This window comes from Delphinapterus leucas, chromosome 1 (genome assembly GCF_059928025.1).
Source record: "Delphinapterus leucas isolate spDelLeu-1000000601 "Yukka" chromosome 1, BTC_Dleu_Yukka2, whole genome shotgun sequence".
Classification (NCBI taxonomy): Eukaryota; Metazoa; Chordata; class Mammalia; order Artiodactyla; family Monodontidae; genus Delphinapterus; species Delphinapterus leucas.
This window is the reverse complement of record NC_143129.1, coordinates 155,852,792-155,865,826: the sequence shown is the minus strand read 5'-3', so window position 1 is coordinate 155,865,826 and position 13,035 is coordinate 155,852,792. Positions and strand designations below refer to the sequence as shown.

Here is a 13,035-nt window from a genome sequence, read left to right as displayed (position 1 = left end):
TAAAGACTCAGACCCACAACTAGGAAGACAATATAGAAAGTATAACAGAAGAAAGTAGCAACCCTGGTTCATGGGCCCCCCAGAAATATCATCGACCTATTCTGTATTACCCATTCTTCCTTGTGATGCCTGCCTTCCACTTCCAGGCTTACATGGCAAAACCAGCCTCCTGCTTTCAGCAGGCCTGTTTCCTGACTGTACTGTGTTCCAGTGTACCCCCAAAATCCATGTCTACCCAGAACCTCAGAATGTGACCTCATTTAGATGTAAGGTGTTTTCAGGCATAAACAGTTAAAACAAGGTCATACTGGATTAGCGTGAACCCTAAATCCGATATGACTAGTATCGTTATAAGAAGAGGAAAAGACACACACAAAGACAGACACAGGGGAAGAAGGCCATGTGATGATAGAGGCAGAGATCGGAGTGATGAAGCCACAAGCCAAGAAACACCAAGGATCGCTAGCAACTACCAGCTAGGGGAGAGACACGGAACAGATTCTCCCTCAGCACCCCCAGAACTAACCCCGTCCACACCTTACTGGCCTCCAGAACTGTGAGAAAGTAAATTCTTGTTGTTTTAAGCTGCCCAGTTTGTAGTAATTTGTTACCGCTGTCCTAGGAAACTAACACATCTGCCCAAAAAGCCACAGGCCTCCATGAAATTAACTGGAGACTGCAAGTAAGCAGAGGCGAGGAAAGAGTGGTTGGTGTTGGCCTTGGACAGACTTGGATGCAAAGTCTAGCCCTGCCGCTTGATAGTTCTGTGACCTTGCCCGAGTCCCTGTGCATCATTTTCTGCCTCTGTAAAATGGGGAAATAATCCCTACCTCACAAGGTTTTTGTGAGGATTAAAATACAAAATGCCTAACGTGGGACCTGGCACATATACATTTTCATAAATGTTATTTTCTTCTTAGTGTAAATCTCTTAGAAGCGTGTTAATCAGTAGATGTGCCACAGTGGTACAAACCTGGAGCTCCTGATTTTACTTATTTTAGGGCCCGTGAACCAGAGCCCCGAGCATACAAAAGCTGGGCTCACTGTCGAAGCGCCTGATCTCCAGAAAATAATGCCACTTTGGGGGGCTTCATTCCTTCAGCCTCCTCTTTATACAGTGAGCCAGCTGAGTCCTCTGACTGTGTGACCACCCAAACCAGATTTCCCCAAATACTTTATCCTATTATTAGAGCAGATGTCCTGATTTTTTGGTTCCAAAACATACAGTATTTCCAACGGACAGGGTGTCAGTAGCCTGCCCCACTCAATTTCCTTTCTAATCCAGTTATAACTGCAGAGAGCATTATTTGTGGGGTGGCTGCTTATATTCTCAATCCTTCTCATAAATATATTTACATAATGGCAGGCAAGACTGTTGTTAGACATTGAAGGGTCCTGGATGAAGGACTTTAAGATCTGGAAGAGTTTGTTTCAAAACATACTGTAATCTCCTTCCTTACAATTCCTTAATAATAGATGGACAGCCTTTCTTTCTTTCTTTCATTTTGAATTATAATTGACATAATATTTTATTAGTTTCAGGTATATAACATAATGATTTGATATTTATATATATTGCTAAATGTTCACCACAATAAGTCTAGTTAACATCCATCACCACACATAGTTACAAATATTTTTCTTGTGATGAGAACTTTAAAGATCTAATGTCTTCGCAACTTTCTCATATGCAATACAGTATTACTAACTATAGTCATCGTGCTGTACATTATATCTTTATGGCTTATTAATAACCAGAAGTTTGTACCTTTTGACTGCTTTCACCCATTTCGCCCACCCCTCTCCACCTCTGGCAGCCACCAATCTGTTCTCTGTATCTATGAGTCTGGTTTTCTTTGTTGCTTGGGTTTTTTTAGATACCACATATATGGACAGTCTTTTCTGAATGATCTATATTAGTACCTTATTAAAAGAAAGAAAGTTGCCGCTCTTAACCCTGTGATTCACCCATCTACCAGAGGTGGTGTTTCTCCTCCCATCCCCACTCGCTCCCACACCTGGCAGGTGGAAACAAACACAAATAGGTGAAGGCACTTGCCTGTCACCATTGACAGGCTCTTGGTGAAGTGAGAAGGGCAGCTCTACACTTGTGAGCTTCTAAACTCCTCACCAACAGTGATATTTACTAATGTCTGCTGACTCAATATAAGAATGTTAGAGTTTTTTCACAAAATATAATCCTTTATCATTTTAGCTATAACTTCGCTAGCTATTGCTTCCAGGGAAAACGTTGGTAGGTAGTGAAACATGGTGTCAAGCTAGAAATCATTTCAGCATCATCACTGCAAGAATATTCTCGGTACCTGGTTTACATGCTGAACTTGCCAAGCCAACTGAGACCCTGACATTGGTTGTCAGGTGAGTTGGCTAGATTCCCGTCTTCCTCCCTTTGCCTTAAAAAGACTATAACTACAAAGCAGATGGAAATGTGTTACATGGAAATCTTTCTCAATATGGAGATTCAGAGAATTCAGTTGTATTTGTTAGTGACTCGATAACCTATGGAATTAGAATACAGATGAGAGCATTGGGACCTTACTGGGAGTTGAGCGTTCAGATATTTTTAAATGTTAACCCAAAAGAATGAGTAAATGTCCAAACAAAATACATGACATAAAATAACCAAGATAAATAGAAGAACCATCTAGCTGACAATTCAGCAAACAGATAAAGACAGACTAGAAGACAGGAGAGAAGAAGTTCACAAGGCAATTTGCTGTCAGAGTTTAGAAGCAGGCTGATGCTCTTAAATGTGTGATTATTTTTCCTTCCGGGGTAATTAGGGGGCTTTATTATCCCTAGGAGAAGGCATTCCAGGACCAGATCACCACCCAAAATGATATCCTGCTCTTAGAAAAGAGGAAACTTCTGGAACAGCTCACAGAGCAAGAGGAATTGATCCACGGCAATAAATGGATAATATCTTCGGTCCAGAGCAGGTGGGTGCCTGCCTGAGTCACCTGTGAGCTCCACAAAGAGGCGGTTTCTCCCTCCACAAAGAGATCTTTCCAGAGGTAGTCCTCTGAGTTAGCGGCCTATCTGATAACTGTTTCTCTGCCATTCTGCTGTTTTTAGCAGTCCATACAAGTGGCAGAGTTGTGAAATTAAAGAGAAAAATATCATGGAGAAGGCGGGCTGGGCGTTCAGATAGGCTCTTTCATGGCAACATTGCCTCCTGAGGACCCAGCTCTGCTCATTCGGGCCCTTCCCTTTGTGTGTGTTGACACTCACGTTTATCATTTGGCACCTATGGAATCAAGGTGTAGACCAAGAGAGAAGCAGGCTGGCATCCCAGCTCAATGACTTTCTGGTTTTATCTTCTTACACGAGTTACTTTCCCCACTCTGAGCCTCAGTTTCCTCATCTGCAAAATAGGCTTCATAACAGTATCTCATTTATGGGGTTGTTGTGAGGATTAAAGGAGCTAATACATGAAAAGTTTTCAGTGCTTACCGTGTGGATAGGAAGTACTCGGTAAATGGTTGCTGCTGCTGCTACTGTTTTTACTTCTACTACTACTACTACTGAAACAAAAGCATGGGATGACTGAGATCAGAACCAGATGTAGGCTGTGTATGAACAGTGTTCATACACAGTGTATGGCTGTGTATGAACCAGATGCGACCAGATGAACAGTGTTTGAAGGGATGCAGAGTCCCTCCGCTAAGTGGGATCGTATCCTTCCTTAAGTTTCTCAAGGGCTGGAATTGTGCCTTTCATATTCTTGCATGTAGTGTGTCTCTGTTCTCAGTATGTATTTAATGACGGTGTACAAGCCAGAGGCTTATTCATTTTTCACTTGGTCTTGGAATATGGTGGGAATTATTCTGGCAAAGTTAGTTCTAAAATCTGGCAGTGGGCTGAGACTCAGAGCTAGTGGGAAATGGGAGAGAGTTTTTAGGAAGGATACAGACATGTTTAGTTATGCCTCTGATTTATCCTTAGAGTACTTTTCCTGGATAAAGAAAATAAGCAGCTACAAGAAAACAGTCTCCGGCTCACCCAGCAGGTTGGTCTCTTAGAGCGAATCATAAGGAGCATCCAGATCCGCAGAGGGGAGGTAAGGTTGCTCTTCTCACCTTCCTTCATCTTCTGCGTGTAGCTGTAGCCTGCACTTGGCCTCATGGTGGACTGCAGCAAAGAAGCTCGCTGGCTGCACACTGGGGCAGCAGGCCTGGAGACTGCTCTTGACCAACTTTGCTCTTCATTGGGTCAGCTTTTGTTCATCGTGCTCCTCCTGTGTGATCCCAAAGCAAACTGTGTGTGTCTCCTAGCTTCTTCCTTAACACACTCTATTGTCATCACCTCTTCACTTCTCTATCTCATCATCTCAGCAGCGACATCCTGGAGGGCAAGGGTTGCATCCCATATGCCATTGTATCTACGGACAGATACTCCATAAATATTTGAGAATGAACGGATGTTAAATGTCCTCACACAGATGCCTCCTTCTCAGCTATCCTGTTTAGCATGTATTATTCTTGCCCCATCTGAGAGATGAGCCCATCTGAGGCTCAGAAAGGTAAAGTGAAGCTAGTCTGGTCTGGCAAGGAGTCAAGCCTAAGGAGAACATGTGAGTCAGACAAAAGCAATTATGTTACAAAAAACCATGCTGGCAAGTAGCCAAGTCCAGAGAGCTGCAGCAAATAAGTCTCTGTTGCCATGAGGTCCAGAGTCTGGCTGGTGAGCAGTCAGCCAGAGGGACTTCAGTAAGCAGAGTTGCATTCTGACTCCAGGATGGAGGCTGCTTGCTTTCTTCCCTGGCTTGTATCACCTGCTAGGCGTTTCTTCCTAGGATATTTCACAGTAGATCCTGCTCATTGGGTACTATTGCTATGAGCGTTAAGACCTGCATCATGTTTGGTCTCAGAAAGGTGATAGTTTCCAAGTTTTTGAGTTGTTTTGCAGATTTTATCAAAAGTAGAACTGCCACAAAAACAGAAATATAGATCAATGGAACAGGACAGAAAGCCCAGAGATAAGCCCACAAACACGTGGTCACCTTATTTTTGATAAAGGAGGCAAGAATATACAATGGAGAAAAGACAGCCTCTTCAATAAGTGGTGCTGGGAAAACTGGACGGCTTCATGTAAAAGAATGAAATTAGAACACTCCCTAACACCATACACAAAAATAAACTCGGGCTTCCCTGGTGGCACAGTGGTTGAGAGTCCACCTGCCGATGCAGGGGACACGGGTTCGTGCCCCGGTCCGGGAAGATCCCACATGCCGCGGAGCAGCTGGGCCCGTGAGCCATGGCCGCTGAGCCTGCGCGTCCGGAGCCTGTGCTCCACAACGGGAGAGGCCACAACAGTGAGAGGCCCGCATATGGCAAAATAAATAAATAAATAAATAAACTCAACATGGATTAAAGACCTAAATGTAAGGCCAGACACTATAAAACTCTTAGAGGAAAACATAGGCAGAACACTCTATGACATAAATCATAGCAAGATCCTTTTTGACCCACCTCCTAGAGAAATGGAAATAAAAATAAACAAATGGAACCTAATGAAACTTAAAAGCTTTTGCACAGCAAAGGAAACCTTAAACAAGACGAAAAGACAACCTTCAGAATGGGAGAAAATATTTGCAAATGAAGCAACTGACAAAGGATTAATCTCCAAAATTTATAAGCAGCTCATGCAGCTCAACATCAAAAAAACAAACAACCCAATCCAAAAATGGGCAGAAGACCTAAGTAGACATTTCTCCAAAGAAGATACATAGATTGCCAACAAACACATGAAAGAATGCTCAGCATCATTAATCATTAGAGAAATGAAAATCAAAACTACAATGAGGTATCACATCACACCAGTCAGAATGGCCATCATCAAAAAATCTACAAACAGTAAATGCTGGAGAGGGTGTGGAGAAAAGGGAACCCTCTTGCACTGTTGGTGGGAATGTAAATTGATACAGCCACTATGGAGAACAGCATGGAGGTTCCTTAAAAAACTAAAAATAGAGCTACCATACGACCCAGCAATCCCACCACTGGGCATATACCCTGAGAAAACCATAATTCAAAAAGAATCATGTACCACAATGTTCATTGCAGCTCTATTTACAATAGCCAAGACATGGAAGCAACCTAAGTGTCTATCAACAGATGAATGGATAAAGAAGATGTGGCACATATACGCAATGGAATATTACTCAGCCATAAAAAGAAACGAAATTGAGTTATAGTGAGGTGGATGGACCTAGAGTCTGTGATACAGAGTGAAGTAAGTCAGAAAGAGAAAAACAAATACCATATGCTAACACATATATATGGAATCTAAAAAAAAAAAAAGGTCCTGAAGAACCTAGGGTCAGGACAGGGACGCAGATGTAGAGAATGGACCTGAGGACATGGGGAGGGGGAAGGGTAAGTGGGACAAAATGAGAGACTGGCATGGACATAAATACACTACCAAATGTAAAATAGGTAGCTAGTGGGAAGCAGCTGCATAGCACAGGGAGATCAGCTCCGTGCTTTGTCACCATCTAGAGGGGTGGGATAGGGAGAGTGGGAGGGAGACGCAAGAGGGAGGAGATATGGGGATATATGTGTATGTATAGCTGATTCACTTTGTTATACAGCAGAAACTAACACACGATTGTAAATCAATTATACTCCAATAAAAACGTTAAAAAAATAAAAAAGTAGAACTGCCAGATGATGTGACCTAATTTCCAACAGTTTATGGCTTTGCTTGAGCTACAACTGTTCTTAATTGTCTAGTGATTCACTCTTTTACTTAATCATTCATTCAACAAACATTTATTTATTTATTAAAGGGAACTTTATTATTTTTATTCATTTATTTTTGGCTGTGTTGGGTCTTCGTTGCTGCACGCGGGCTTTCTCTAGTTGCGGCGAGCGGGGGCTGCTCTTCATTGTGGTGCATGGGCTTCTCATTGCGGTGCCTTCTCTTGTTGCATGAGCACGGGCTCTAGGCGTGCAGGCTTCAGTAGTTATGGCACACGGGCTCAGTAGTTGTAGTTCGCGGGCTCTAGAGCACAGGCTCAGTAGTTGTGGCCCATGGGCTTTGTTGTTCTGCGGCAGGTGGGATCTTTCTGGACCATGGCTCGAACCCATGTCCCCTGCATTGGCAGGCGGATTCTTAACCACTGCACCACTGGGGAAGCCCTCAACAAAAATTTATTAATTCCAAGAACTGTGATAGGTCCTAGGAATATGGAAGATAGTTCCTGTTTTCAGAGACCTTCAGTCTAGTAGAAAAGGACAGACACATACGTGAATAAATACTATAGCATTGTCGGTGCTGAGTTACAGGCCTTAAAGGAGTATTTTTTAGGACCAATAGTTTTGAGATCCACAATATTGTCATCAAATCAAGATAAGAAATGTCACATGGGTCAGAACTACAGTATATCAAGCTCAATATCCCACGTGTGACAAAGGTACCAAGTTGTAACATCTTGACACCTATTGGAATAAACTCCAAAACTGTTTATAAACTTAGAATCTTAAGGATCCTCCAATCCAATCCTCTCATTTTACACAGGAGGGGGATAAAACCCAGAGAAGTTGAATGATATGTCAAAGGCCACATAGCTACTGCTTACGTTTCCAAGATCTGTCGATTCTCAGTGATTACCACATATGCAAATAGATCAGTATATAGATCCCTGAGATCAGACATATCCTAGGTCGCTTCCTTTCTTGGGGCTACAGTGGTGACAGCTTGACATTCGTTGGGTGCTTACTATGTGCCTGGGACTGTTGTTCTAAGCATTTTATGTATATTATCTCCTGTAATCCACAAAATAACCTTATGTGAAAAGCCTGTCATTCCCATTTTCACAGTTGAAGAATCTGAGACCTGGAGAGGTGAAGTGACATCATTGCCCAAGGTCACATAGCTGATAAATAGAAAAACAAGGACTGAAAACAGCACTCTCTGGTCCCTGCTCTTAGCCACTATCTCATAATACTCCAAGTCAACTGTTTCCCTTGCAGGGGCATTGCAGTAACCAGGGACATAGCCTTTGTAATAGACCATGTTGCTGCCTGTATTGTAATTCCATCCTTCTTCTCAGTTGGCTTATACACTACAAGAGAGCAGGAACTCTGCCCATCTTGTTACCCACTGCATCCCAAATACTTAGCACCTGGGTCATTGCAACAAATTCTTCACTCATCTCCTTTCAACCTCTCCTCCTCTTCTAATCTGCCCTGCCCATGCCACTAGACCCATCGTCGTGAAACACTGCTTGATTTCATAGTACTTCACGTCAAAGAGTTTCAGAGACTGCCTTTGTCTATAAGACGAAGTTTATTCATTCAACACATGTTTATGGACCATATACAGTGTGCCAGGCCTCATGCTCTTCCCCATGTGGTTTAAATATGATGGTGAACAAGAGATACTCTCTGTCTTCCCAGAACTCGTGCCCAGTGAGAATGACAATCCTGTAACTGGCAACTGCCATGCGCTAAGTTCTACAAGAGCGGTAGGCCCAGAATGCTGAGGAAGCAGGGGGAGTGGTGTCTCAACCTGTCTGGAGTGGCTAGGGAAGGCTTCCGGAGTTATTGATGTCTAAACAAGAACTGAAGCCACGTAAGAACGTTCCATATTCCAAATCCCTTTCTGACAAACCTGATCAAGAGAAACTAGCCTATTCACTGTTGCCCCAAAAGCTCTGCCGTTTCCTCCTCTGAGTCATGTGTTTCCCTTGCTTGGAAAGACACATCTCATCTCCCCTGTCCCATCTTCCCAGCCTTTGTCTTTTGAAGTCCTATGGTTCTTATAGTCTATAGCCGGAGAGGTCTTTAGAAAATACATGTAGTCTGAGCCGATGACTCAACACTGCAAGGATTTCCCGCAGTCTTCAGAATAAAACCCACATTTTCTGACATGGTCTTTATATGCTCTGTGAGTAGGCCTCTGGTCTGTTTTGGTCTGCATTTTTCTGAGAAAGAATATTTGGTTCTTAAAGTAATGGAGCTCAAAACAGTTACTTTTTTTTTTATGATTTAAAGGGACAGAAAATGTTTACCAGAGTATTAAGAACTCATCAAATAGAATGGAATGATTATATCAGCTAATATGAGGTAATTCATGTAGAAAAGTGGATATAAAAAGCAGGCTTGTGAAAAGCACTAACATAAAAAGTATGGCATTTAGTTATTATTTTTAAAATAATTTTATTTATTGAGGTAACATTGGTTTATAACATTATATCAGTTTCATGTGTGTAACATTATACCTTGACTTCTGTATATACTACAGCATGCTCACCACCAAAAGTTTAGATTCCATCCATCCATCCATCCCCCTTTTGCCCATTTCACCCTCCCCCACCTTCCCCTCTGGTAACCATTACTCTGTTCTCTGTATCTATGTGTTTATTTTTGTTTGGTTTGGTTTGTTCTTTTTTATTATTATTATTCCACATGTGAGTTAAATCATATGGTATTTGTCTTTTTCTGTCTGACTTATTTCACTTAGCATAATACCTTCAAGGTCCACACATGTTGTCACAGATGGCAAGATATCATTTTTATATATGTATAATCTACTTAATCCATTCATCCTTTGATGGGCACTTAGGTTGTTTCCATATCTTGGCTATTATAAATAATGCCATAGGGGTGCATATAGCTTTTCAAATTACTGTTTTTGTATTCTTCAGGTAAATACCCAGAAGTGGGACTGGATCATGTGGTAGTTGTTTTAGGAATTTCCATACTGTTCTCCATAGTGGCTGCACCAATTTACATTCCGACCAACAGTATATGAGGGTTTGCTTTTTTCCACATCCTTGCCAACACTTGTTATTTCTTGCCTTTATGATAACAGCCATTCTAATGGGTGTGAGGTAATATCTCATTGTGGTTTTGATTTGCATTTCCCTAATAATTGGTGGCGTTGAACATCTTTTCATGTGCCTATTGGCTATCTGTATGTCTTCTTTGGGAAGAAATGTTTATTTAGCTCCTCTGCCCATTTTTTAATTGGGTTGTTTGGTTTTTTGTTGTTGAAAGTATGACATGTATAGTTACCAAATATTCTATAGGTATTAGGGATTACAGTTTTTCCTCCAATTTTGTTGATATAATTGACATATAACATTGTATAAATTTAAGGTGTACAATATAATGATTTGATATATATATGTATTACAAAATGATCACAATAAGATTAGTTAACATCTGTCATCTCATATAGTTACAATTTTTTTTCCTCATGACAAGAACTTTTAAAATCTACTCTCTTAGCTACTTTCAATATATACAGTACAGTACTGTTAAGTATATCATCATGTTGTACATTACATCCCCAGAACTTATTTCTCTTACAAGGGAGGTTCATACCTCTGACCACATTCACCTAATTCCCCCATCCCTGACAACCACAAATCTGGTCTCTATTTCAATAAGTTTGGTTTTTTTAAACTCCAAGTGTATATGAGTTCATACAGTATTTGTCTCTCTCTTTGTCTGACTTATTTCACTCAGCCTGATGACCTCAAGTTCCATCCGTGTTGTCACAAATGGCAGGATTTCCTTATTTTTTTAAAAAAATTTGTTTTTTGCTGAGTAGTATTCTATTGTATGCATATTCTTTATCTACTCGTCTATCAGCGGACACTTAAGTTGCTTCCATATCTTGGCTATTGTAAATAATGCTGCTATAAACATGGAGTGCAGATATCTCTTTGGAACAGTGTTTTCATTTCCTTCAGATATATACCCAGAAGGGGGATAGCTGGATCATATGGTAGCTCTATTCTTAATTTTTTGAGGAACCTCCATACTGTTCTCCATAGTGGCTGCACCAATTTACATTCCCACCAACAGTGCACGAGGGTTCCCTTTTTTCCACATCTTCTCCAGCATTTGTTATCTCTTGTCTTTTTGATGATAGCTAGTCTAACAGGTGTAAGGTGAGGGGGATTACATTTTTAACCAAAAATATATATAAAGCATAAGTTCTAGGATCATATCGCCGATGGTTTATCGTTATAATTTTTTAATATTCATCCTTTCTTTTCTTTTAGGAAACAATTAGTGACATCCCTGAATTTGAAGTATTGAATAAAATTGTGCCCTTACCAAACTCCAGGTGAGTAAAATCAAGACAATCATCCACACGCCAGAGAGTTATGGCTGCCTAGCTAGCTCTAGTTGCTGGCTTGAGAAAGCATAGCAGGGACTTTCCTGGTGGTCCAGTGGTTAGGACTCCACGCTTTCACTGCCAAGGGGGAACTAAGGTCCTGCAAAAGTTGAAATTCTATTGATGCCTTAACTCTGTAACCCCAAAGTGCTGCTGAGAGATCCTGTCTATACAAAGTCCTCACACATGGCCATTCTTAGTTTTTCAGGAACGGGTCTGATAGAGTCAGCTGGAAGTCTTCAAGAAACTGAAGAACATAGGTCAGAAGAAGCAATGGTAAACCCCAAGTCCCTCGAGTCTCTTTCGTGTTCACAGAATTCTGAAGCTGGATACATAAACGTGGCTTCTCTGAAAGAAATACATCACATCCAAGAATAAGGCCAAGTCAGAACTATGAAATCACTGGTGTCTAAAACTAGACTGATCAAAGCTGCTAACTTAAAGCTTGGGCGTGAAGGTGGAGCATGACGTGGAGAAGAGTTATGACAGATCCTCACTGGACGTCAACCAGGAGTCTTCAAAATTGCTGATAAATTCATTAAACCTGTTCTAATAATGGATTTCTCAAGTTTCTTTGGTATCCTCAAATGCCTTGTATTGATCAATGTCATGACTTAAGTTCAGTGGTTTAATTAGGGGGTTTTTTTTAAGATTTTTTTTTGATGTGGACCATTTTTTTTAAAGCCTTTATTGAATTTGTTACAATATTGCTTCTGTTTTTTATGTTTTAGTTTTTTGGCCCCAAGGCATGTGGGCTCTTACCTCCCCAACCAGGGATTGAACCCACACCCCCTGCACCGGAAGGCAAAGTCTTAACCACTGGACCACCAGGGAAGTCCCTAATTAGGTTTTTGTTCAGTAGAGCACATATACAGCTAATTCAGCATTCTTTCTATTCTTATTATCATGGGTATTTTCTTATTTATTTTTTAATTTAAAAGTAAAAACAATGTAATCACGTTAAAGCAAATATTTGAGGAAAAAAAAAACCTATAAAGCCCACATTCTTAACACAACTATTTTCATTTATTCTTTTCTGGTTCTTATTCAAATGTATATATTTTAAATGGTTATCATATTGTATATTCATTTTCATAGTCTGATTTTAAATTTAATATTTCATAAAACATTTTCCCATGTTTCAACAGTCTTCATAATTATTCTTTCAAAAGCCACATGGTAGGGCTTCCCTGGTGGCGCAGTGGTTAAGAATCCACCTGCCAATGCAGGGGACACGGGTTCGAGCCCTGGTCTGGGAAGATCCCACATGCCACGGAGCAACTAAGCCTGTGTGCCACAACTACTGAGCCTGCACTCTAGAGCCCATGAGCCACAACTACTGAGCCTGCGTGCTGCAACTACTGAAGCCCGCGTGCCTAGAGCCTCTGCTCCACAACAAGAGAGGACGCTGCAATGAGAAGCCCGTGCACCACAACGAAGAGTAGCCCCTGTTTGCTGCAGCTAGTGAAAGCCCATGCGCGGTAACAAAGACCCAGTGCAGCCAAAAATAAATAAATAATAATAAATAAATAAATTTTTTAAAAAGCCACATGGTATTCTATCATGTTGATGTCCTGTAAATTCTCTTGTTGTTTGACCTTTGTTTCTACTTTTTTACTATTTAAGATTATGCTGTGATGAAAGTGTTTGTAGATGTAGCTCTTTTCTTCTCTTGAGTACTCCATAAAACACATTTACAAGATCAGCATAGGGGCTTCCCTGGTGGCGCAGTGGTTGAGAGTCCGCCTGCTGATGCAGGGGACACGGGTTCGTGCCCCGGTCCGGGAAGATCCTACATGCCGCCGAGTGGCTGGGCCCGTGAGCCATGGCCTCTGGGCCTGCGCGTCCAGAGCCTGTGCTCCGCAACGGGAGAGGCCA

General features: G+C 41.3%; 1 protein-coding gene across 1 annotated transcript in view; it reads left to right on the top strand.

The window, feature by feature from the left end:
• CCDC30 (coiled-coil domain containing 30) overlaps positions 1-12,728 on the top strand; it is a 154,363-nt gene extending 141,635 nt beyond the window's left edge. Inside the window, 5 exon segments of the mRNA XM_089894977.1 lie at positions 2,824-2,960; positions 3,967-4,081; positions 11,042-11,106; positions 11,358-11,436; positions 11,438-12,728. Of these exon segments, the coding sequence (XP_089751103.1) occupies positions 2,824-2,960; positions 3,967-4,081; positions 11,042-11,106; positions 11,358-11,436; positions 11,438-11,494 (453 nt within the window). The 3' untranslated portion in view covers positions 11,495-12,728.
• The last annotated feature ends 307 nt before the right edge of the window (positions 12,729-13,035 follow it).